The sequence below is a fragment of the Lemur catta genome, chromosome 24, assembly GCF_020740605.2.
Source record: "Lemur catta isolate mLemCat1 chromosome 24, mLemCat1.pri, whole genome shotgun sequence".
Lineage (NCBI taxonomy): Eukaryota > Metazoa > Chordata > Mammalia > Primates > Lemuridae > Lemur > Lemur catta.
Window position 1 is genome coordinate 124058 of NC_059151.1, and position 24168 is coordinate 148225.

Below are 24168 nucleotides of genomic sequence, written 5' to 3' on the forward strand. Positions count from 1 at the left end.
TGCAGGGCACCTGCCCCTAGAACCCGTGTGTGTGGGGAGGCAGCGGGGGGCGGAGCTGGGAAGTCAGGCGGGGCCCAGTCTGTGAGGGGCTGAAGGCCGTCCCGCTGCCCTCTGCCCCTGTTCCGACTGCCGGCACCAAGGGGGATACTAAGAATGTTCCACGAGCCCCATAGTGCAGATCCCCGTCTGTCAGAACGAGGGGACCCCGGGCATCTCCCGTGCCAGACCTTTCGCTCGCTGGGCAGGGAGTCGGCCAGCGTTCCCAGGAATGAAGCCAGGGTGGCAGGGGTGGCCCAGGGCGACAGCCACGTACCGCGCAGCTGGGAAGCGTCTCGCCGTTTTAACACCCGGCACAGCTGAGTGTCTGCCCGGCTGTCACCAGGTCTCGAAGGGGCCAGGGGGCTGCGCTCTGATTCCGTATCTCCTCCGCACCTGGACAACGATGATTTCGTCCCCTCAACGTGTCTTAGCTACCTTCTTTTCTCCCCACGCCAGAGTGAAATCTCTCGAAAGCATAAGTGATCAATCCGCTACCCCAATTAAAACTTCCCATGGGATGACGTCCAGGGTCCTCGCCCTGGCCCCCTCTGGCCCCCCTGGCCCTGGCGATGTGGCCCCTGCTGTCCTCTCAGCCTCACTGTCCGTCCGTCACTCCCTTGGGCGCTCACTCCTCAGGGCAGTTGCCAAAGGCAAGGGGGTTGTGGGCCGTCCGATTTCATAGGACTGTCTAGAAAATTATTTCCTTCCCTGGAAATCCCATTACTCAAAAGGCTCTGATTTCCTGTTCCAAACGTCTTACTAATACTGTACTGAAGTTGCACTTTTGGCCGACGGAAATAGTTTTTTGGTGGCGGGGGGCAGGTTGCATTTTTGCTGGGCAGCTGTGCACCTGTGTGTGGCAGTTTAGGAACCAATGAGACCAGTGACGTCTTCCTTATAAAGTCTGAAATGCTGGAAGAAACACGGCGGCCAGTCCCTGCTCACTGACTGCATTTGCCCGCAGGTTGCCACGAGTCCTGTGCAGCCTGCAGGGGCCCGACGGAGCGGCACTGCTCGGCCTGCAGGGACCCCCAGCGCGTGCTGCGGGACGGCGTGTGTGCCAGCGGCTGCGGTGAAGGCGCCTACAGCAGGCAGGACATCTGCAGCGGTGAGTGCCCGGCGGGGACGCCAGCGCCTCCTCACCCTTGTGTCACCAGCGTTTCTTTTACTCAGCAAACACTGAATAGCTGCCGACCCTGGGGTTGTAGAAACGTATAAAGCAACTTTTCACCAGTGCAATCCCCGTTCGTGGCCCTGCAGCTTGCTGGTTGGAGGTGCTTATTCCAGCCTCATCCTGCAGGTGGGACGGCGAGACCCCCGCTGCCGCTAGAGACCCGCCCCTGGGAGGCCGGGGAGGGGGTCGCAGGGGCGGAGGGACCCCCTCAGGCCTCCTGTGTCCAGATCCCAGACTCTGCATCGGCCTCACGCTGCCTTCGAAATACACCTGGAGACAGAGAGACTCAGGCCAGCACGGGCAGACCCACCTTTGGCGTTGGTGCTGCCGATTTGAAGCTGAGCAGTCAGTCCGTTCTGCCTTTAACACTCGTGGCTGTGACGGTGGGAATCGGCCACCTCGGGCCTTCCTGTGCCGGGCACAGTCCCAGTGCTTCGTAAACACGAACCCGCTGAGAGGTGGGAAAGTGGGGAGAAAACGCGTAGCTTTGGGCAAGTTAGTTAACCTCTCTGCAAGTCAGTCCCCTTGTAAAACGGAGTGACAGTAGCACCTATGGGAGACGGAGCGCTGGCCTCCCAGCCCTGTCCTTGTCCGGATCCCCAGACAACCCGTGAGTGTGCCGCCTTGGATGCCAACAACAACAACACAACAACCTTTGTGGGCAGGATTAAGCTGTGGATCTCGAGACGGGCTGTTCTTCTGGATTATCTGGGTTCTCCCTGTGTGATCACAAGGGCTCTCGCGTGAGGAGGCGGCAGAGCGAGAAAAGCGGGTGTGAGGCTGGGACCGGGGGTCAGAGTGCCAGAGGGACGCAAGGCAGGGCCGTGAGCCTGCAGGCAGCCTGCGGAATCCGGGAAGAGGCAGGGAAATGAACTTAGAGCTTCCAGAGGAAATGCAGCCCTGCTGGAACCTTGGCTTTGGAACTTCCGACCTCTAGAACTGTGAGACAAGAAATTTCTGTTGTTTTAAACCAAAGAGTTTATGCTAATTTGTTACGGCAGCAACAGGAAACGAATACACCCCCAACTCAGAGGGCTGTGAAGCAGATTGAGCTAATATGTGCAAAGCACTTAGGACAGTGCCTGGCACAGACAAGTGATAGACCAGTGTTTGGTGTTTAATTCTCAAAACAGTTTCACAAGGTAGATGTTATCATTCTCGTTGTCCAGAGGAGGAAACAGAGTGGGTAAGAAACTGGCCTAAGGCCACACAGCGAGTAAGGGGCAGAGCTGGGATTCGAGCTGGGCTCTTCTGGCTCTGCATCCTAAGTGCCTGTGCACCACCTACAGCTGACTGGTGAGGTAGTGCCTCGTGCACCCCTGTCCGGTTTTCCTCTTTTCCTTCTCATTGTCCTTCCGCCATTCCTTTTCTCCCCGTCCTCCGTGTCTTCCTGCCAGTCTTGGTTGAGCTGGCTCAGCTGTGGACGTTGCCGGGTCCGCAGTCGGCATCTGGACAGTGAAGGCCAGGGGTGAGCTGCGTTTCCTGTGGTCACCCCTGCAGAAGGGCCGTGCCGACTTCCTTTCTCATCAGTGAGTCCACCGCATCGATAAACACGTGCAGCCCCTGAAACCCTCCCGACTTACCGTGCTCATTGTGCGCCCTGGGCAGGACAACAGCACAGATGAGATGATCTTTGGGGCTGACAGACCCGCTGGTCTTGGGGGAGAGAGCCCTTGGCAGCCGCTTGGTTAAGGCTGTGCAGATCCATCAGTGTTGGCCGTGTGAAAAATCTCTCTTGCTGTGGGTGCGTCGCAGGTGGCTTTTGTCTGGATTCGGGAGGGAACACGGAGAGAAAGGCCGGGCTGCCGTCAGCCTGCGCGTGCTAATCTTTTTCTGCCAGCGTCACCTTCCTGCTCGATTATGCCAGGTGTGTTCTCTGGACAGATGTCAGATGTGCACTAACCTAGGGCCCCAAGGCGTTTGCCCTTTCGGTCCCGGGAGGCTGGTTCCTGTCCCTGAGGGGGGAGACTGGACTTTATCTGGAGTGAGGAAGCAGCGTTTGCTGGGGAGCTGGTGTGTTTAAAAGCAGAGACAGTTAGTGCAAGGCTTGAGGCTGTGAGAGGCAGGAATCGGCTTTTATCTGTACACATTTTGAAAAGCAGATAGAAGGACAGACCGTAGCTGACGTTAACCGGCCGACTAATCAGTTGATCAGCAAGTAATTACTGAACACATGCCAGGTGCTTAGCATGATGCGGGAGTTCATGATGCCATTGGTACTGACCAAGAGGCCTTTTAATAAACAGAACTTTCCTTAGCATTGTTAGAGTTCTGTGAGTTTGTATCAAGGGACTTCAGAAATGTTCACGTAAATATTTTCTAAAACAACAGTGAACCAAGGCGCTGATTGGTATCGGAATGTTAATTAAGACGTCGGATGCTGATAATGCTGACTTATTTCCAATTCAGATCAGTGCTAGTCAAGTTAAAGACCAGCTGGTGTTGGTTTAATAATTTATAACCCACCAGCCATATCTGTGGAATCTCAAAGTCAAGTGCTGAGAAAAATCCAGCCCAGCCTGTTGAGAATGTTGGTCTGTCTCGGCCGAAAGAACTCACAGCGACCAAGTTCATCTGCTGCGCATGTTCTGAGTTTTACAAATGTTGGATATAAAGGTGGGGCAGTTCAAAGGGGAAAAATCCTCCCTGTTCTTTTGTCTTTCAAGTACTTGTGCTATTATGGAGGGCTTTTCTGACTCCAGCTCACATAATAAATCAAAGCGAGTTCAGAGGTTTTCGTTAGCCCTTCTTTCTCTTTCTCTTTTCCTCCTCTTTCCTCCCTCTTTTCTCTCTCTCTTTTATGAATTCTCATTTCTCTTTCTCACCCATGCAACCATTCAATTTTTTATCTTTTTGTTTTTATGACTTTATCTGAACTGGGTATTTTTGTTGTGGGTGCATGTATATAACATTCAGCTCTCCTAAAGGACATCGTGTTGCTGAGGGCTTGCTGTTTCCTTTCCTCCTCACTCGGGGGTACGTATCTGAGATGTGCCTGTGTTCTTGTGTCACCTGCCCTTCACCCCTCACTGTTGCGTGACGCTCCCGGGGCTGGACCCCATCATCCGACCCCCCCACTCCTGGGCACAAACCCCTTCCACTCGCTCCATGGCTGGACAGCACCAGTGACCCCAGACGTGTCCCTTTACTAGCCCAGCGGAGGTTCCCTGGGATTCGTACCCCGGGGCAGAATGGTTGGTTTCCTAACTCTGGATATTCTATATTTGACTGAGGACTGCTGGGTTGCTCCGCAGAACAGCTGTGCGGCCTACAGTCCCAAGCCTGTGGGTGTCTCTCCCTGTGGCCCCGTTACGTAGCATCTCTTTCCTCAAGTTCTCCAAGTATTTTTCGAGAGGTCCGCAGGGTGTAGGTGGGTTAAGGAAACAGGCAGAATGAATCCCAGAGGTTCTCTGTTTCTGAAACGCTGCTTCTCCGTAGCGTGAGGGAAGTTTGCTTGGATTGTTTTGAAGACGTCAGCGCACGCGAGTGGGGCAGGTTGAGGTCACACTCACCGCGAGGAGCCCTTCTCTGACTGCTCCAGGCTCATCTTCCCACCTGCACTTCCGGGTATCTGTCCCCACTGGCTCCTCAGTGTTCTTCCATCAACCATTCCGACTCTCCTCTTTAAAAAAAAAAAAAAAAAAACCTTTCCAGGGTCTGTACTTGCCTTGAATTTTTACAATATAAGAAAGACAAAAGAATGGCCCTCTCCTGTTAACTATTTCTCTCCCTGTCCCCTTCCGTTCCCAGCCAGGGGCCTTCAGGGGAGCAGTTGATGATCACAGACCTCACTTCCGGGCTGTCCACTGACCCCACTGACCCGTGTGGCCCAGGTCACCCGTAGCCTGGTTTCTAAGTGCAGTGAAACCTTTCAGGTGGTGTTTGTCCTCGCTGTACTGCTAACAACGTCCTTCTGGTAGCTTCCTCCTCCCTTGGCTTATCAGCTACCACACTCCCTTTTGCTTTGGATCATTTCTTCTTGGTCACCTTTGCTAATTTTTTCCTTTCCCTTAAATATTGATGCCACCCAGGTCTTGTCTACGTCTGTCTTACCTGCACACTCTTCCTAAATAAACTAATGTTTTTTCCAACAACTACCTGTGTGTGGTGACCCCAGACCCTCCCCTGAGCTCCAGGACTACAAATGGGGTTGCCTGCGGGACTGCAATGCCCAGACCGAGCCCCCTCATGCTCCTCACACCTGTTCTCCTTCTTGAGTTCTGTGCGCGGCATCACTTGTCCCCAAGACGGACCCCTGGACGCCGCCTGAAACATTTTCTCCTTCACCGCCCTCAAATCCGTCCCCCCCTCCGTAGCCTTGACTTACCCCTGGTCATCTTGCTCCGTGCGCATTGCCCTGACCTTTCAGCTAGGCCCCCAGCTCTCCTCCTCACCCCCCAGCTGCCTTCCAGACTGGAGCTGGAGTGCTGTTTCTCCTACACGAACGTGGCCGTGTTTCTCCGGTGTTTGTAAGGCAGGGGCTCCCGACACCCTTCACAGGGTGAGAGTCCAGACGGCAGGGTCTGGCTGCGGCTTTCCTACCGGGCTTCCCGCTTCCCAGCTCGGTGGATGCTCTTGCCCTGCACAGCCCCGCTCCGCCCAGTTCCGAGTCTCGACTCCCGTGCGCCTCAGCCTGAGGCATCCGGCCATTTCCCTCAGCCCCGCACGGTTCGACCCACTTTCCGGGACAGGGCTCAGTGGTTGCTGCTTCTACGATTTCGTTTTGACCTTTTCTCTCTCTAACCCCACACACCTTTTTCTGACTTTTCATTTTGCCTATACAGACTGCATGATATTTTTAATAGTTCTAATATCGTCTGTTTCTTCTCCTTCGATTAAACTAATAAGCTACTTAAAGCACAGACCAAGTTGATCTGGTTTTTGTGTCTCTACTACCTGGCCGAGACCTGGCACAGACCTTAATAAATGTTTTGGGGAGTAAATGAATAAGTGAGTGAGAGCCTGAAACACTGTAAAATTCAACAATGTCAGCCTAATTTTAGAACATGACCTTGCATAGGAGAACCCTGAATTTCTGAATTCTCTCTCGAAGTAGGGTGAAATAAAGGATAAAATATTTGGTACCTACTGATACAAAAGCAATTATTCATTGTTTATTTCACATTGAGATGTAGCTGAGCATGTGGTGTTTTTATTTGATAAATCTGGCAACTGCAACTCTACCTGCCGGGCCATTTTCATGTTAAATGGGTTACACTGATGGGTACGCCTGAGGGTTCCATGAATAATTGTTCAGTCCCCCTTCAGCGGCGAAAACAGAAAGCAGAGTCCCTCGAGATGCTGGCCTCCAGGGGACAGAACTCTGCTGAGGAGCCTAAGCTGAGGTCACTGCGCTGACAGCCACTGCGGGTGTGACGGACCTGCCGCTTCCTGGGCTCACTGTCCCCTTTCTCTCTCCAACGGGCTTCCCCCCGCAGCTTGCCACCCCTCCTGCAAGAGCTGCGGCCCCAGCAGCCCCAGGTGTCTGACCTGCCCCGAGGGGACCGTCTTGCACAACGGGACGTGCGTCTCCGAATGCCCCGGTGGGTTCTACGCGGACGCGGAGGGCAGGTGCAGAGGTAAGAGACAGTCACCACTCACCACCGTCGTCCTCAGAAAGTCTTCAGCGCACGTTTGGCTGTGCTTGGTGCCGTGTGCCGCGCGTGTGGGGATTTGTGTTCTTGATGGGAAAACGTCACTTTCAAAGGGACAGCGTTTCCTTTACAGAGCCACCTCCTGACTCGTCTTTTCCCCTGATTCAGTGTGATGTGCAGGGGACCGAGAGTGCCACGGGAGGGTTTTCGGGCCCAGGGTGGGCTCTGCGGTCCCCTCAGTCCCGGGTGTTTCCCTCTCGCTCTCTGCAGGCTGCCATGACTCGTGTGCCGGCTGCTCCGGGCCCAGCGCTGTGCAGTGCACGGCCTGTGCCGCCCCCCGCGCCCTGCGCCAGGGCCGCTGCCCGCCCCGCTGCGGAGACGGCTTCTACCCTGACCGCGGGATCTGCAGAGGTACCGTGGGTGTCAGCGCCGTCCCGAGAGACGGTCCCATCACAAGGACATAGATTTACTTTTCCCCTAGTATTACTTTCCCGTGCAGGTTTCCTGCCAGTGTATCTCACATGGTTATGCACACATCACATGCACTTTTTTAGCACAAACCTTTTGCAAAGGGATAATCTGAAAAATCACATGTGAAAACCTGTGAAGACGCCCAAATGTTCACGTATTTTCTGGCTGTTCTTACGACAAATGTTATTTCCTTTAGCGTCTATTAAAGCGAGATGGGTCTCTTATTTCCTCCTTTCTCTGCTCTCCTGCCATTGCTGAGGTTTTTCTTAGACTTCATTTTGTTTTTCCCTGAAGAATTTCTTCCTGAGAGCCACTAGCAATGCCTCTGGGCTGAGTAAAATGGAAAATCTTAAATAGCTGTTTGCCAAACAGGCTTTGGGCTCCATGGGAAGGCAGTATCATTTAGCCATTTTGAAACCAGAACACTGGAAGCAAACACTTTAATTAAGTGAAATTAATTTATATTTATTTGCATATAGGGGACCTTAGAAAAGAGTTTGAGAGTAGTTACGAGAAAAATGTATTTGAAACAGGGAAGCTGCAATAAATATTTTGAAAAAGAAAATGTAGAGAATCTTGTAAAGAACCAGATCGCTAATTGTATCACACTGTGGGCATGAGGTAGTTTGAGTGCTGTCGTTAGCTTTGATTTTCACCAGTAGCCAGGACAACAAAATATGGACAGACTGTAAAATCTTCATTGCTGCTCAAACAGAGCCTCTTCCTCGTCTAGAAAATAGCCTCTCCCCAAGTGAACGGTAAGAGGAATTTGTTGCTCAGACCCCTGTATACTCATGACGGACGACTAATGGATAATAGCACAACAACCTTTTTTGCAAAAGATACGGTAATGGCCTTCGTATGAAAGCTTCTAGACGTCTTCAGTAAAAACCGAGGGCACCATGTTAAATCGTCATTCAGCGAATGTGTTTCTCTGGAGAACCGAGCCGATGTTGTCCAGCGTGCTGGGTTTCTGCGATCCGGCCTGACAGCCCTTCCGGGACCTAAGTGACGTGTCCGGTTCCCACACCCTCACTGTTCCTTTCTCAAACGTCACTGCCACCCTGTGCTCTGTGCAGAGCACTAGGAAAATAATGTGCTGACCGGTGCATCTCGTGAGCTCTTCTAGGGGTTTCGATCTGATGAGGGGCTTGCGTTGGTTGCAGCACATCTGAAGCTCGAGCTGACTCTGCGTTTCGTTCCATCCGCAGCGTGTCACTCCTCCTGCCTGGCGTGCGTGGGTCCGGAGCCCTCGCACTGCACGGGGTGCAGGAAGCCGGAGGACGGGCTGCAGGTCGAGCAGCTGTCCGTGGCCGGGGCTCCCTCTGGAGTGTGTCTCTCTCAGTGCAGAGCCCAGTTTTACCTGGAGAGCTCCGGGCTCTGTGCAGGTGAGTGAGCTTGGTCTGAGACAGTGTCGGGCCAAGGGGTTTCCTCGCGGGGCAGCCTGTGAGATGGGGCCACAGCCGGGAAGACCTGTGTTTCCCGGGAGCGTGGTCCCAGGGTGCTATGGGTGAAGCAGGCTACAGACACGCAAACCAGGGGCCCCACCGGTGCCCCCGCCCTCTGGAATAACAGATGGCCTTAAAGAGCTGGTTCCTCCCCAGAGGCAAATTAATGACGGATTCTCTCGATCTCCACAGTTCTGCAGAGGATGCAAGATGATACAATTTTGAAGAAATTACAAGTTTTGTTTTAAAAATGAACTCTGTATGACAATACTGAGTTTTGCTTACATACTATCTATTATCTCAGAAGAAACACTGTGTTTTAAAAAGAGTGTGGCGGTAACAGACATCCCAGCAGCCCCGTCCCTGCCTCTTCCTTGTGCTCAGCTTGGTGAGGGAGCCGTGGTCAGTCAACCATCGCGGGAATTTCAGGGGCTACATTTTTCCAAACCTCCTTTTTCAGTCTGGAAGATAGTTTTCCTCCTTGGGCTGGATCTTACTGTGCAGGACAAAATTGCTTCCAGGTTTTGTACTAATTTTTAACGACATAAGTAAGTTTATCAGTTCTTTCGGTCAATTTATTACTTGGTTTAGGTGAGTGGGGAGAGAAAAGTCTGCGGTGTGTATTTTGATGTGTTCAGTGGTTGCTAAGATTTATCAAGGGCCTCAAGGCAAAGAGTTTTAATTAAAGAAATAAATGGGCAGGAATCTGCCTGTACAGCTTAGGGGTATGTTACCATTTATGGGGTTGGAATTCCCTTACATTAATTGAATCAAACATACGGAATCTAGATTAAGCCGTGCTCTTTAATGTAGTCCGTGGAGTGCTGACATGCAGTCTACAAATGCGTGCCTTCCGGCAATGTTCAGTCTTCTTCGCTTTCCCCTCCTGGCTTTTAGAGTGGGAGTGTGCCAGGCTCTGGGGAGAGGAAGATGAAAAAGCTGGAGGCCACGCCTTAGGGAAAGCAGGATCAAGCAGGGGACGGACATCTGAGCAAGTAATTAAAAGGGCGTGTGACACAGGCTGGCACGGCAGTGGGCGCAAGGTATAGAAACAGCACAGAGGAGACTGGCTCTGTCTGACAGTAGTGAGGAAAGATCTGTAGAGGGAAAACTTGGCGTGATTAAGCTTTTGAGGGATTAGTGAGAGTTCGCCGGGTGAAGAAGGTGGGGAGGGGCCTTCTAGAGCAAGCGGACGGCCAGTGCGAAGGCGTGGCGTGTTTGGAGGAGCGCAGTGTGTTTGATGTTCCCGCAGTGTGACATCCAGAGAGGTGACTGGTGAGGAATGACTGGGGACGTGGCGTGTGCGTGGGTCACGTCACAAAGTGCTGTATGTGCCATGCTCGGGAGTTTAGCGTTGACGCTGTTGGTATTGGTGAGCCATGAAAAGACTCTAAGTGGTGGAATGATTTGGTCAATTTGCATTTTATAGGGATGATAAAATCTGGTGATTGTGTGGCGGATACATGGGGAGAAGCAGGTGGGCTGGTTAGGAAGCTCCGCACTGATCCACAGCGTGCGGTGGTGAAGGTCTGGACTGAGGGGTCACGGGGTGGGGAAGTTGGGGTCAATTCGACAGATTCAGGCTGTAAAGTCAACAGAGCCTGATGTGTTGTGGTGATGGGAAAGCAGAAGTTTAGGATAACTCCATGGTTGTCGGCATGAGTGACTTGGTGAGTGGTGGGGCTCCGGGAATTCAACTGCCGGCCGGGGGAGCAGGAGGGTGGGATGGGTCGATGAAGAGTACAGTTCGGGGCAGACGTCCACAATTACATTACGTGGATGTGGGCTGTGCTCAGAAGTGGATGAGGGGTGGTATTTTGGAAGTGAGGAGTGTGAACACCTGTAAAACACCCAGTGGAGATTCCTCCCAGGCGGTGGATTCGCGTGGCTGGTGTTCGGGAGAGAGGCCAGAGCACACACACCCCCGAGACTCACCAGCACAGGGGTCGGCACTGAAGCTGTGGGTGTGCTTGCCCACGAGTGAGGAAGGAAGGGCAAAGGGCGGAGTCTTGGGAAGCTCCAGTATTTATGTGGTGTTCAGAGAAAGGGGCTGGAAGAAATGATCAGAGAGGGAAGAACTAGACGAGTGTGACGCCCGGGTTTCCCTCCTTCCACCGCCCACACGTTTAGGCCGCGGAAATTCGTTTGTTGAGAACCTGTGACGCTCCAGGGACAGGAGCTGTGATGGGTACAGGACTCACAGGAACGAAAGAAGATGTGATTTTTACTCTTAAATATTTTCCAGTCTAGTTTGGGGGGGGGGAGATGGGGAATGTTAAAAAAGAAAGAAAGACAAAAAAAGGAGTGAGAATACAGAAAAGGAGGGTGAAGGAAAGGGGGAGACTGATTCTGATCGACTTTGCTCATTTCAATTTTCATCCCTTATGTACTAGAGGGTTTTGATATCTGCATCTTGTTTTTTGGGGAAGTCCATCTCAACATTTGTTTTTAATGTCAAAATGTAGGAAATTTTATATGGAATGAAAGTTGGGATGCCGGGCCACTTTTTTGTATCATTAAAAAGAAAAGAGAAAGAATGGTGTCAGTTGTTTGAAATTTAAATAGAAAATAGGATGAACAAGAATTGATGTTCTGGTTGTTCTGGGCACAGTTTGTGCTGGAGTCATGTTGGCTGGACTCCAGCCGTCTGAGGACACTTGCGGTGCCGAAGCCGCTCACTCTTGCCTTCTCAGAAACGTGTGTACTTAGCCATCAAGCAGAGAGCCAGTCTTGAACGTAGCATTACCTGGAGGGATGACTCATAGAACTTTCAGATGTCTTCCACAGATGCTCTGTAATAGAGTTGGTCTTCCTTGAAGGATCTCAGACTTCAGACAGGACTCCTGCCATGAAATCCGCTTCCGTTGAAAGAGGAAGCCTCATAAAACTCACTGGAGCAGCGTAGACGTTCCCAAAACCAGCGCAGAGTTGAAGCTTCATGAGATTGTCAAGAAAGATGCAGATGCGAATCCCTGCACTCAGAACAGAGGCTTTGAGAGGACGGTCACCCAGCATGTCCTTTTCCCTCTGTGTCCGCGGCAACTAGCTAGTTCGTCATCTGTTTGATTCTTACCCGTCTCCAGGGAGGGATCCTGAAGTCTGCCATGGAACGTTCACGGGCTTACCCCTAAACTCGAGTGTGTGGCAAAGGGACCTTCTCCTGGGCTTCTTGGCCCGCCCTTTCCATTGGTTTGTCCCCCTTGCTTTCTGCTTTATGTAATTCAATAATCTTAATTCACATTGAGCTTGGCCACTACATGGACTTTGTGACCAAATGAAATAAAACATATTTATGCGCATAATGCATTGATTCATCTTTCTCCCGTTTTCAATTCCACAGTGATCCACTCTGATTTCCTGTCTATTAGGGGGTGTATTAGTCCGTTTAGCGTTGCCTCAAAGGAACACCCGAGACTGGGTAATTCATGAAGAAAAGAGGCTTATTTGGCTCACACTCCTGCAGATGGTACAAGAGCGTGGCCCCAGCACCATCTTCTGGCTTCAGGGAGCTTCTGTCCTGATCGTCCCCTTTTTCTTTGATCTGAGCAGCCTGATAAGCAGCCAGGGTCTGGTGACAGCGATTCTGGGACAGCTGTCCCACAGGAGGGAGAACGGTTTTGGGCTTCCTGTGCTTTACTCGACATGCCGTGAGAATGGGAGCTCGGGTGGGAAGAAACGTGAGACTCTGCAGATGGTCGTTTCTGCATCTGTGCTTTGTTCAACCCGGGTGCCACAAACGCCTGCTCTGCAGGGGGCTGCCTTGGAGAGGGGTGTGGCAGGTGTGTGCCCCGTGCCTGGCAAAGCCAGGCGACCGTGCAGAACACGTCTCAGCCCGGAATGTTGGCAGGAGAGACGGAGCTGCTGCCCGTGTCGTGGGAGGCTTCCCTGACTGTCCCTCTGCTTTGTCCCCCAGCGTGCCACCAGTCCTGTCTCCGGTGTGCGGGGAAGAGTCCCCACAACTGCACGGCCTGCCAGCCTCCCCGCGTGCTGCTGGGCGGGCGCTGCCTGTCCCGGTGCCCCGACGGCTACTTCAGCCAGGCAGGTGGCTGCACAGGTGAGTGTGTGACGTGCTCGTGCATGTTCCCTGTGCCCGTGTGTTTCTGCTGTGATCAGCGACCCTGTCGTGCTGGGGACTGCAGGGGTCAAGGTCTGTAGTGAGGGGAACAAGGAAGATTTCGTTCTCGCAATGAGGAAGCAGTGACGGAGCAGGAGAGAGGGAGGGAGTCAGCTTTACCCTGGAGACGGTGACATCTGAGTGAACCCTGAGCTTGGTTTTCTCTCACCGGGAAGGCCATGCTGGACACGTAACTCTCCTCGTGGACCAAACAGTGACCTTTATGTCCGTAGGAACCAGGACACAGGTCCGTGTAACTCCCTGTTGCTACGGCTGCTTTTGAAGTTAAAAAATTTATGTTTCTGATCATTAAAGGATTATGGGCTCATTGTATGAGGTTTAAAAGTTCAGAATAGAGGCCAGGCGCGGTGGCTCACGCCTGTGACCCTAGCGCTCTGGGAGGCCGAGGCAGGAGGATCACTCGAGGTCAGGAGTTCGAGACCAGCCTGAGCAAGAGCGAGACCCCGTCTCTACTAAAAAAATAGAAAGAAATTATCTGGACAACTAAAAATATATAGAAAAAATTAGCCGGGCATGGTGGCGCATGCCTGTAGTCCCAGCTACTCGGGAGGCTGAGGCAGGAGGATCGCTTGAGCCCAGGAGTTTGAGGTTGCTGTGAGCTGGGCTGATGCCACAGCACTCTAGCCCGGGCAACAGAGCGAGACTCTGTCTCAAAAAAAAACAAAAGTTCAGAATAGAAAGAAAGAGGGATTTGGGGAGCATCGCTGATAATTCCACATTTCAAAAGCAACACTCCAAACCTGGCGATATGTTCCCTTTTGGCGTATCTCTTGCATATGCTCGTGCATAAACGGCATGTATAAAGCACAGGAGAGCTAAACTTGTTTGTATTCATTTTTCCCAAACATTAAGCCATAAACAATCCCTTACGTCATGAAAAATTTCATGTACAAACGTGTGTGTGTGTGTGTGTAATTTTCCTGGCTACATGATACTCCATTCCTTTGCATGTAAGAAATGGAGGAAGGATTTGGACTTTGGGGACCGAGACACTCAAGGACACTAGAGACGTCTTTTACTTGATCTCTGTCAGTGCGGTGCTGCTCTGGTGCCCTGTCGGTGCCTGATAAACCAGCCAGAACTGCAGATTAAAATTTGATTATCTTCCACGGCTCTGGGGTTCATGGGCTCAGCTGGGCAGTTTTCTTAGGGTCCTGTACGGGGGTCGTGGGGCGGATTCCACTGACAGGTCTGACTCCTGCCCTGCGAGGCCTCGTGTGGCTGATGGGGCTTCCGCACAGCATGGCAGTCTCAGCTCTCCAGACTTCTTGCCTGTTCTGTGATCTTCCCCCCGGGCCTCCGAAAGCACTGGGCTTGCCGGCGTGAGCCTCCGTGCCTTGCCCGTGACTCTGCGTGTCAGCTGTGTTCCCCAGCGTGAGTCTCCCCAGAGACCTAAGCAGAAGCTGCAGGTCTCCCTGCTAACTCCGCTGTGTCCTCGTGGCCGAAGCAGCACAGCCCGGATCCGAGGCCTGTCGGAGGGGAAATGGCCATGCACACAGCGAGGGGTGGATTTGCTGGTCTCCATCGTGCAGACGGGCTCACAGGTGCTGCTGATTCGGGCAGGGTCAGGCACTGGGCACAGGGAGCTCTGGGCACGTCTCAGCCCTGCTTGCCGGGGCTGCAGCAGGAAAGAGCAAAAGCAGAGAGAGGTATTCACTTCCTTCATTGATGTGTCAGTCCTGTACACTTTTAATAGCACCTTTATATTTCAGTGACAGAGATTCTGGAAATCACTAGTTGAGTTTAGTACAGGATTTTATTGGAATTGACAAAATACTAAAGTTTAAGCACCTTATTGTATGTAGCACGGTGGTTTTTTTGTATCTACAGGGCAAAAAAAACAGAACACATTCTACCGTGACTCCTATTTTATTTCTAAAGAGAGGCTGTTAGGACCAGCTGACAGAAAAGCTTATTGTGGTGAAATTGCCTTGCTTGTATTTCTGGAGTCAGAAAACATGTAGTAAATTTATAAAATATTTTTAAAATAAATTAACATTTGTTAGATTTGACTAGCCTTAAATTCCAAAGAGAAAATTTAGAGCGAGTACAAATTTAGATGATTGAAGATCAATATTATTTTATTTATTTATTTATTTATTTATTTATTTATTTATTTATTTTTTTTTTTTTTGAGACAGAGTCTCACTTTGTTACCCGGGCTAGAGTGAGTGCCGTGGCATCAGCCTAGCTCACAGCAACCTCAAACTCCTGGGCTTAAGTGATCCTATTGCCTCAGCCTCCCGAGTAGCTGGGACTACAGGCATGAGCCACCATGTCCGGCTAATTTTTTTGTATATATATTTTTTAGTTGGCCAGATAATTTCTTTCTATTTTTAGTAGAGACGGGGTCTCACTCTTGCTCAGGCTGGTCTTGAACTCCTGACCTCGAGCGATCCACCCGCCTCGGCCTCCCAGAGCTAGGATTACAGGCGTGAGCCACCGCGCCCGGCCGCAATATTATTTTAATTCTGGAATTTTTTTTCCTTTTGCGGAGTGCCTTTTTAATCTGTGCAGGCGCCTGGTGAGTTGCTTTGCTTTGCACACTCTGTCAAGCCCAGTGGGGGGACGTCCTGGTTTCTCTGTCCTTAGGTAGGGTTGTCCTTGAAAGCTGGTGCCTCCACCCAGCCCGGCTGGTTCTCCTGTGTGTAAATGGTTTAGGGGAGCAGAGTCGGAGTAGCTCTAGGTTTCTCTGTCCGTCTGCTGGAAGGAGCAGATGGGTGGTCCCGTGAGCAGCGGGGCAGCCGGGTCGCGGGGAATACTCTGGTGGGGAGGAAGAAGTGGGCGGTGGAAGCTTCCTGAGAATGCTAGTTACCTTTCAGATAGACGTTTTCAAAGTTCAGAGCCTCAGGAATGTGGGAGGGAGATACTGCTGTCCTTCTAGAAGCAGTTCATTTTCTCACTTGCTTTTTTTTGGTATAACTCCTTATCTTCTCTTGGCCTCTTGCCAGAAGTGAGAGGCAGCTGACTGTGCTCGGAGTCTGTGCCTCTGCTTTTCCCCAGCTGTGTGCCAGGAGGGAGTTCACCAGTTCCAGCAAGTTCCACCCAGCTCCAGTGCCTCCCTCCCGTCCTCTTGGAGTCAGGCGTGCTTAGACCCCCTTGTCCTTGGCAGGGAAACCCCAAACCTCCTGCCACGCGCTCGCTCCTGCTGCCGCCTTAGCATCCGGAGTGCAGCCGCTTTGATTCCTTCCCCCTCGTCTTGCTGCCCGCACCTCACGGGGACTCACTCGGGTTTCTCTGTGTCGTTCCTCTCGTTCATTTGCTGGTTTTTCTGGGGAAGACACAGCTTGACATAATCTTGTCTAAGGAACTGCGCTTCAGACAGAGCTCAGGATGACCTCCAGAAAGAGGACGTTTTTGTTCCTTGTGTTTTGATTAAGTGATGCTGATAGAGCAGGCGTCCGGGTGCAGCCCAGGGGGGAGCCTGCCTGGCACCTGACTAGCAAGAAGCTTCAGTGTCATTCGCTGCGTGTGGCCCCCACTTCCCTGCCAGGAATGTCTGGGAAGCAGCCCTCCCCCCGGGCCTGCTCTCTCCTTAAACCGTGGTGTTTTCGGGTGGGGAGTCTCACCGCGCACATTTCTGCTTTGTGACCCCTCACTAACACAGACGAGGACGGTCCCTCTGGGGTGTGTGGCCGATCACCAGGTGTTTGCAGTTCTAGACTGTGTGTTCTGCTCGTGGGCAGGATTCTCACTGACTCCAGAAATGCAGGCTGTTGGTCCACGAGTGTGCCAGGCTTGCCCAGAAATCTTCGAAAGATGACCAGAGTTTGAGGTCTGCTCTTCATGTAATTGGTGGAGTGCGTTGAATACTTATCGCATTTGCATGCTGAACTGCTAATTCCAATCCTGCTTTCGTTTTCCTGCCTAGAATGTCACCCAACCTGCAGGCAGTGCCACGGGCCGCTGGCATCCGACTGCGTCTCCTGTCACCCCCGTGCCTCTCTCAGCGGTGGGAGCTGCCGGACCAGCTGCCGGGAAGAGCAGTTGCTCAACCTCGCAGGGGACTGTGCTGGTGAGCGGAAGTCCCTTAGGGTCCCCAGAAGTCACGGGGCAGCTACTGGGTTCTTCACACCAGGCTTGGGGGCTCTTGTTCTTTGTCCTCGAGCTACAAGCTCCTTTCCGGGACACACTTGTCTCGTGTCTGGGCGCTCGCCCCACGGCCTCCCCTCAGGCATTTAGTAAATACTTGCAGCTTTGAATGGAGCTTCTAGTAATATTCTTGCAAGTCCTTAAAAAACTTAGGATCTCACATTAACAAAGAATGAAGTGATGGTAATTGTGCTTTTATATATGTTTGGCAGCGTCCTCCTAAGACAGCAAAATGTGTTTTCAAAACAATCACTCCAAAGACTTTCTCCCTCTTGTCTCTGTCATCTCCTGCCTCTTGCTTTGGAAAAACTTTGCCATCCTGCCGCTGGCACAAAATTTCAGGGAGATTAACCTAAAAGTAGATCAGTTGCCTCAGGGAATGGGTATTTTTTCTTCCTCATTTTAGAGCTTAGTTGTGAAAAACAATTAGGAAAGCAGTTTGAATAATGTTGGGGGCCATACATGGTTTGTGTTCATCTACCCTTTCAGATAACAGGTATGCATTTCTGAGTGCCTGCGAATGGTCAGGTGCTCAGAATACAGAAGAAGAATGAGACAGTGACCCCCACCAAAGAGCTTATAGTCTGGAGAGAAGAATTGACAGGTTGTCGGGTTATCATACACTTCTTGACCCACTTCTTCCAATTGTAGGAGAAACTTGTCAGGATTTGCCTTTAGCAGCTGTTGTCCCAGCTCGGAAGGGCTGACTGGGGGGCATCCCGGCCCCTGGACAGACAGGAGAGCTGGGACCAGACAGGGTGATGTGGGAGGGGCTGACGTGGCTGTTGGGCTTGTCCCTGGGCAGGGAGCAGGTGCAGCCAGGTGTCTGGACCATGGCATCCAGTGGGCACGTTCAGTCCGGGACGGTGCCAGGAGCTCAGCTGTCCAGTCTGGCCTGGTGGCGGTGGTTGGGGGACAGCAAGTGCTCTAGGTGTGGCTGGCAGTGCCGTAGTCCAGGTGACACACTTGTCCTTAACTAAAGACCGCACATGGGGGTCGAGGTCTGCACCCTAAGGAGGCTGAGCTGCCAAGCACAGGCTGCACCCCAGAATGCTGGGACTCAGAACAGAAGCCCAGTCACAGACTGTGAACACATTTGAGGGGTGACAAAAAGTGGAAACTCTGACTCTGGGCTTAAGAATGATCAGAATCCCGACCGGCCGTGGGCACGAGTGTTCACTGGTGATGCCAGTCACAGTCGGGACCGTCCTGGGGAGTGGGCAGCATGGGAGACAGGAGGACCTGGCATGGCAGGGCTGACCCTTGACACAGTGTGTGAGTCTGAGTTTAGCTCCTGGCTCTTGCTTTAGGTTATGGAGAAGCAGCTGCCGTGGGAACTGAGTGGTTTCTGACGTGGTTAAAGCACCCTAGTGGCTGTTTACTGAGAACCCACTGAGCACAAGGTGCTGAGCTGCTGTTTGGGGGAACACAGATCTTCCAGGCCACTTACTGAGGTGAGCCAAAGGGACAGGTGCAGTTAACAAGTAACGCAGAGCAACTGGTGTCCCATAACACAACAGATAGTGAGGCTGCAGCAGCTCAACGGCGGGAGAAGTAACAGGGTATGGAAGGCATCATGGCGGACGTAGAACCTAAGATGCTTCCAGAAGAATAGCAGGATTTGGTTAGACAGGGTGCCCAGGTGGGCTTTCTGAGTATGTTTCACCAGGAGACAGGCCCAGAGCATAAGCCATTCGTGGCCGGTGAGTCATCCAACCTGGGGGAAGAGCGTGGTTGGTATTTGAGCGTATTAGGTGAGATGATTGGGGAGCTTAAGTTGGAACCAGAGTACAAGGAACCCAAAGTTCCAGACCAAGACGTTTGGGCTAGACCTCGTGGGCAGTGGGGCCTGAGAGGCGTGAGAGGGCCGTGACTTCACTGAGCGTGTGTGATGGGCGAGAAGTCGGCAAGCTGCGGGGAGGGTGGACGGAGCAAGGACAGATTCGAGTCGGGAAGGAGAGTTGGAAGGTGGGACCTGAGGTGTCTCTTCATGGTGGCTTCTCTGGTTCCAGTCTGTTCCCCATGTGGACCCTAAACATTTCATGCTGGGGCCTATCTTATAAATACAGGTTTGCGTAAGGAGATTGGAAACGTTTAATTTTTAATGAGCTCTGTTCTCTCTAATGTCCAGAGTGCTCTTTGATAGTAAATTAGGTGATTAGGAATTGCATTGATTTTTTAAGGCAAATAGGAGACCCTTAGAATAGAGACTCATGGGACTGAGCTAAATGGTTCCGGAAGTCTCCAGCCATGGGAGAGCAGGTCCTACTAAAATCAGCTGGAAAAGGAGACCCGTGGCCATTATGGGTTTAGGTGTATTAAGTAATGATTTTAAATGAGGGAACCGTTGTCTGGTGCTCGGAAATCCTTTGTTGGGTAAAGACTGGTGTGATAGTATCTGTTGCAGAAAAGTTTGATCATTTTCAATTTTTGAACCTTCAGGGAAGCATGTTGGACCCCTAAGTTTACACTTTTCACTAAATGGATGCGTTTTCTAAAGAAAATTGCGTGAGACGTGGTGTTTGCATAAAAGACACGTACAGCTTAGTGAAGGGAAGTGTGTGTGTTTGCCGGGTCTGTGCGACAAAGCCCCACAGCAGAAATTTGTTTCCTCACAGTCCTGGAGGCTGGAAGGCCAAGGTCAAGGTGCCCAGGAGGGTTAGTGTCTTCTGAGGCCACTGTCGTTGGCGTGCGGGGGCCGTTCCTCCACGCACAGGCCTGGCGTCTCTGTGTGTCCTGTGAGTCCTGCAGCTACACTAGTCGGGGGGGATTGGGGGTCCAGCCCTTAACAGTCTGCTTTTAATTAATTACCTCTTTAAAGGGTTTATAAGTAACTATAGTCACTTTCTGAAGTGCTGGGGGCTGGGCCCCAAGGTAAGAATTTGTGGGGGACACAGATCAGCCCACAGCAGAAGGGGGCGTGTATTTGGTGTGACGTTGCTGTGTTCCCTACACACAGCGCAGGGTAGGGGACGAGCCTGTAGGGTGGGCCCCAGCCCATGTTGGCGGGCGTGTGTGTGCGTGTGTGTGTGTGCATGTGTGTGCATGTGTGTGTGCGTGTGTGCATGTGTGTGCGTGTGTGTGCGTGTGTGCATGTGTGTGCATGTGTGTGTGCATGTGTGCGTGTGTGTGCGTGTGTGTGTGTGTGTGCGCGTGTGTGTGCGCATGTGTGCATGTGTGTGCGTGTGTGTGTGCATGTGTGTGCGTATGCGTGTGTGCGTGTGCATGTGTGCGTGTGTGCGTGTGTGTGCGCGTGTGTGCGTGTGAAATGGGTGTGAACACTTTCTGGAAGATGTTAAAGTCCATACGATTTTAAAAGCTGCGTACGAATTAGACATGGGGGTTAGAGATTTGGAGGGAGAAGCATTTCGGGAAACCAGCCAGAGAAGATCGTCTGTTCAGACAGCCGTGAAGAGAGAAGTAGCGTGTCAGCCCTGAGTGTGGGATGCGGGCAGGGCGGGAGGCCTGGGCACGCGTGGGCTAAGAACCTGCCTCATTGTCCAGGCTGTGGGGGTCTCTTGAAGGTCCCCAAGCAGGGAGTGTCATGGTCACGTTTCTGTGACAAGAAAGATCTGCGGAAGACAAGACCAGCTCAGAAAGACTTAGGAGGTGGTTGCAAAAATCCAGATGAGAGGTTAAGGCCCCTGACGAGAACGTTGCTGAGAGGAGGAAGAAAAGGGGCCACAGCCTCACCAGGTGTTAATGACACGTTGGGTTGAGTCCTCTAAGATTGCTGTTTTGTCAGCAAAAATGGTCCAGTAGTGGCGATTTCATGCGGTTTAACCTAACAGAAGCAGTAGAGCTTGGTGATCTCTCAACTCTGGGGCTACGAGAGAGGGAACTTTGCAGATGGTTTCCAGGTTTCCGGTCACGGAAAGTCGAGGGATGGGAGTCCCATTGCCAAGGAAAACGGTGCGTCTGAATCCGGGGTGACCATTGGACACCAGGGGCGGCTGTCCAGGAGGGAGTCAGAGTGTGAGTGAGCAGGTTTCTTACTGCAGCTGCCGGGAGCTTCTATCCTGTCTTCATGTTGCCCTGACCCTAAAGTCCTGGCATGTTATTAACTCAAGTGTTGGCTCTGTCGGGTCATAGTTAACCTCATGGAATGTTTAGATGGCTTTTATCTAAACTCGGGAAGGTGCTGGGGAAGCCACGTGACGACACACAAAGCCGAGGGCAATCTGCCCCACGCAGGCCTTGGTGGGATGTCCCCCGCCACCCTGGGGAGGGCCAAGCTCCCTGGGAGCCCTGGAGAAAAGAACCTCGCTGCCCCCCAGCTGTGTGAGTTCCATGCGGGGTGCCGGGACTTCCTGACAGGGTTTATTCTCTCTCTGAACTGCACCTAAGATGAGCATCAGAGACCTCTTAATTGCACGTAGCTGTTTAAAAAAGAAAATCACATCTCATCTGTCTTGTAGACAAGAGTATACACATCCTGGGAGCAGGTCCAGTCAGCTCCATGTGCCCTTGAGTACGGAGGAGTCAGGTGTGTAGGGTTTTTCCACCATGCCTATCAAAGCAACACACATAGTTTGTGAGGTTCAGGCCAGGGGTGATAATTTTCAACAAAGACAAATGAACTGAGAGGCAGGCGTGCACACGATCGCAGGAGACGTGGGCAAGTCTATGGAAAGCCAGAGTTTTTTCTTCATGGAGTTAAAATTTTTTTCTGCCCACCTCTCAACAACGCTAACAAAAAAAAATTCCAAATCTCGGCATGCTTTCTCCATTTGTCTTTCTCAACTGAAAGCTTCCTCTTGCTCATAGAAGAGGGTGAGAATGAAAAGAAAAACATATAAAAACCCAAGGGGAAAATGTCCAAGTGCAGATGCGTCAAAAAAAGGTGGCTTGGGCTTTATGTGGCGGCGACCGGGGTGGCTGTGTTTGAGTTGTTGTGTAGAACGGAGATGGTACTGAGAGAGTAATAGTGCAGAGAGCAAGAGCGGAACAATTAAAATAACTGATCATTTTAGGGTGATGGAATTCTGGGGGGTTAAAAATTTGTTGCTGTTTACGCAGTGATTTTTTTTAAACGCTGATTCACTGTTGCCACAAATCTGTGAGAGAATTTAAGCAAAAGAACACAAGTATCAGAAAATAAATATTAAGCATTTTCATATTGTTTTCATTCCGTGGAACTCAAACTCTAAGCAATGGTTAATAGGTGTTACATTCAAAAAAGACTCCTGGCCAGATAAATTTGGGAACATCTCAGTCAGATAAAATTAAGCAACTGTCTTTCTTGCAGAATTCCTAGACCCTTACAAATGCACGTGTACATCGTGAATCTTTATGATGAAGAAGGCTGGACATTGTTTTCCAGGCATTTTCTTGCAGATGCCTTTCTTGTAGTTTCTCGTGGAACTAACCAGTGCTGTGCAGAACCATCTTTGGGAAGCCCTGAACTACGTGATGTTAATGTTTTGAACAATTTGTCGGCTTTCCCCAAGGGTAATGACATTACGGACCCGTTTGCAGACTGTGTTCCACGCTCCCGTCTTCCTTCTACTGGTCCTTCCACTGCGTCACATGCCGATGATTTCAGGGATCTCGGTGTGAGTGTATTCTGATTCTTATCTCTTCTTTTTCACCTTCCTCTTTTTTCCCTCCGGTCCTGTTCTTCTATCTGTATATTTTTCCAATTTTCTTGTGTCTTCTTTTTTTCCTTAACACTTGCTGCTTTATTTTCCTTATCTTCTTTCTTTTAGAATGCACTTTCTTTCCTTATTTCTCGTCTTGCCACCCTATCTCTTATTGCTTGAACTATGGATTGAACATCCGTTCTCTCTGCAGAACTTCCAACGATTGTCTCTTCCTTGTTCTCCCGGCCTGTGTTTTATTTAAGAGATCGTACTGTCTGCGGAGGGATGATTGAATAGTTCAGGGTGTTTTTGCTTTGAGCTTTTCCTTTCAGTAAAAAAGAACATGAACTATGCTTCAATTGAGTCCTTCCTAAATTAAAAAAAAGAAGAAAGTGTATTTTCTCCTTCATGTGACTTTTACTGAACAATACGCTACGTAGCTTTAGTAACGACAGAAAGCTTATTTGTAAGCTTCCGACGCAGGAAGGCTCCCAGCGCAGTCCGATTGCTGTTGCCCTCGTAACAACGATGGGTCAGGGCCGGAATTGCAGAGACAGATTTTGTGGGTCTGCGTTAAAAGAACACGGCTGAATTTACACTCAGGTTATCCTCGTTAGTACCAAAGATAGTGCAACTGCTAAGACTGTACTTACTCCTTTTCCCACGCACGTATAAACCTCTGGCTCTCATGTGATAGGCAACGACGGTGACATAGCTGCAAACGTGAGCCTCAGTATCAGCGTCAGTTCTGACTGTGCCCGCTGCAGACAAAGAATAATAACTGATGTTTATTGAGCACTTAATGTGTGCCGGCTCATCACATATAGTATCTCATTTAATCCTGGCTGCAGCCCCAGGCGGTTGGTCCTGCGATTAGTACCATCTTCATTTCACAGGCTAAAATAAGAGGAGACACGAGGTCAGAGGTGTTGACCCACCTACCCGGAGTTTCACAGCTGCTAAGCGCGAGAGCTGGGCTGTGGCTCTGTCAGGCACTTCAGAGGGGGCACAGTGACCACTGTGTTACCACCTTCATGCCCGATCTAGTTTCCGTGAGACCTTCTTTGCTTCTTGGCATCCTTTTTTCACCTCTCTCTCGTGCTCTCTGGTCTTGACCACTCGACTCCCTCTACACCCTCCCTCGGGTCGAATCTCCGTTCACTCTCAGTCTGCAGCTCTGCTTCCTTTGTTGTTTAGCAGATTCACATTACCTGACAAAACAAAACAAACCAACCTCACTTTTCTCCTCAAATGTCTCTGCAGCTTCCTCAGCCCTTTCCCTCCTTTGAGAAAGGAGCTGCCCCCGCCCCCCGCCTGCACCTGCACCTCAGCCTTCTGCCGCTGCCCTCGCCAGCTGGGCTTCCCCTCTGGTCACACGTGTCCTCTTCCTCTTCCCTTTCCGTGTTTCCTGCTCTTCTTCCTCCCCACCCTCCTTCCTCCAGGACCTGAGCGTCTCTCACAGCTTTGTTCATCGTTTCTGTCGTCTCCTTAGCGTCTGCCCCAGGTGCCCATGGTGTCACCTCCAGGCCCTCATCCCCCTCCACCTGCTGGACAGCCGACCCCCAGGAAAGCTCCGAAGAAGGCCCTCGTCTTCACCCCCCCATAGGTCCTCTTCCTCCTCTTCCTGACTGTC

The 24168-nt window shown here is 51.4% G+C and overlaps 1 protein-coding gene across 2 annotated transcripts in view; it reads left to right on the plus strand.

The window, feature by feature from the left end:
* The window catches only part of FRAS1 (Fraser extracellular matrix complex subunit 1), a 244094-nt gene that overhangs the window by 117239 nt on the left and 102687 nt on the right, over window positions 1-24168 (plus strand). For both annotated transcript variants that reach the window (XM_045536898.1, XM_045536896.1), the window contains exons 15-20: window positions 1004-1147; window positions 6652-6792; window positions 7078-7218; window positions 8490-8666; window positions 12640-12780; window positions 16733-16876. In XM_045536898.1, coding sequence (XP_045392854.1) covers window positions 1004-1147; window positions 6652-6792; window positions 7078-7218; window positions 8490-8666; window positions 12640-12780; window positions 16733-16876 — 888 coding nt within the window. The remainder of the gene's footprint in view (window positions 1-1003; window positions 1148-6651; window positions 6793-7077; window positions 7219-8489; window positions 8667-12639; window positions 12781-16732; window positions 16877-24168) is intronic.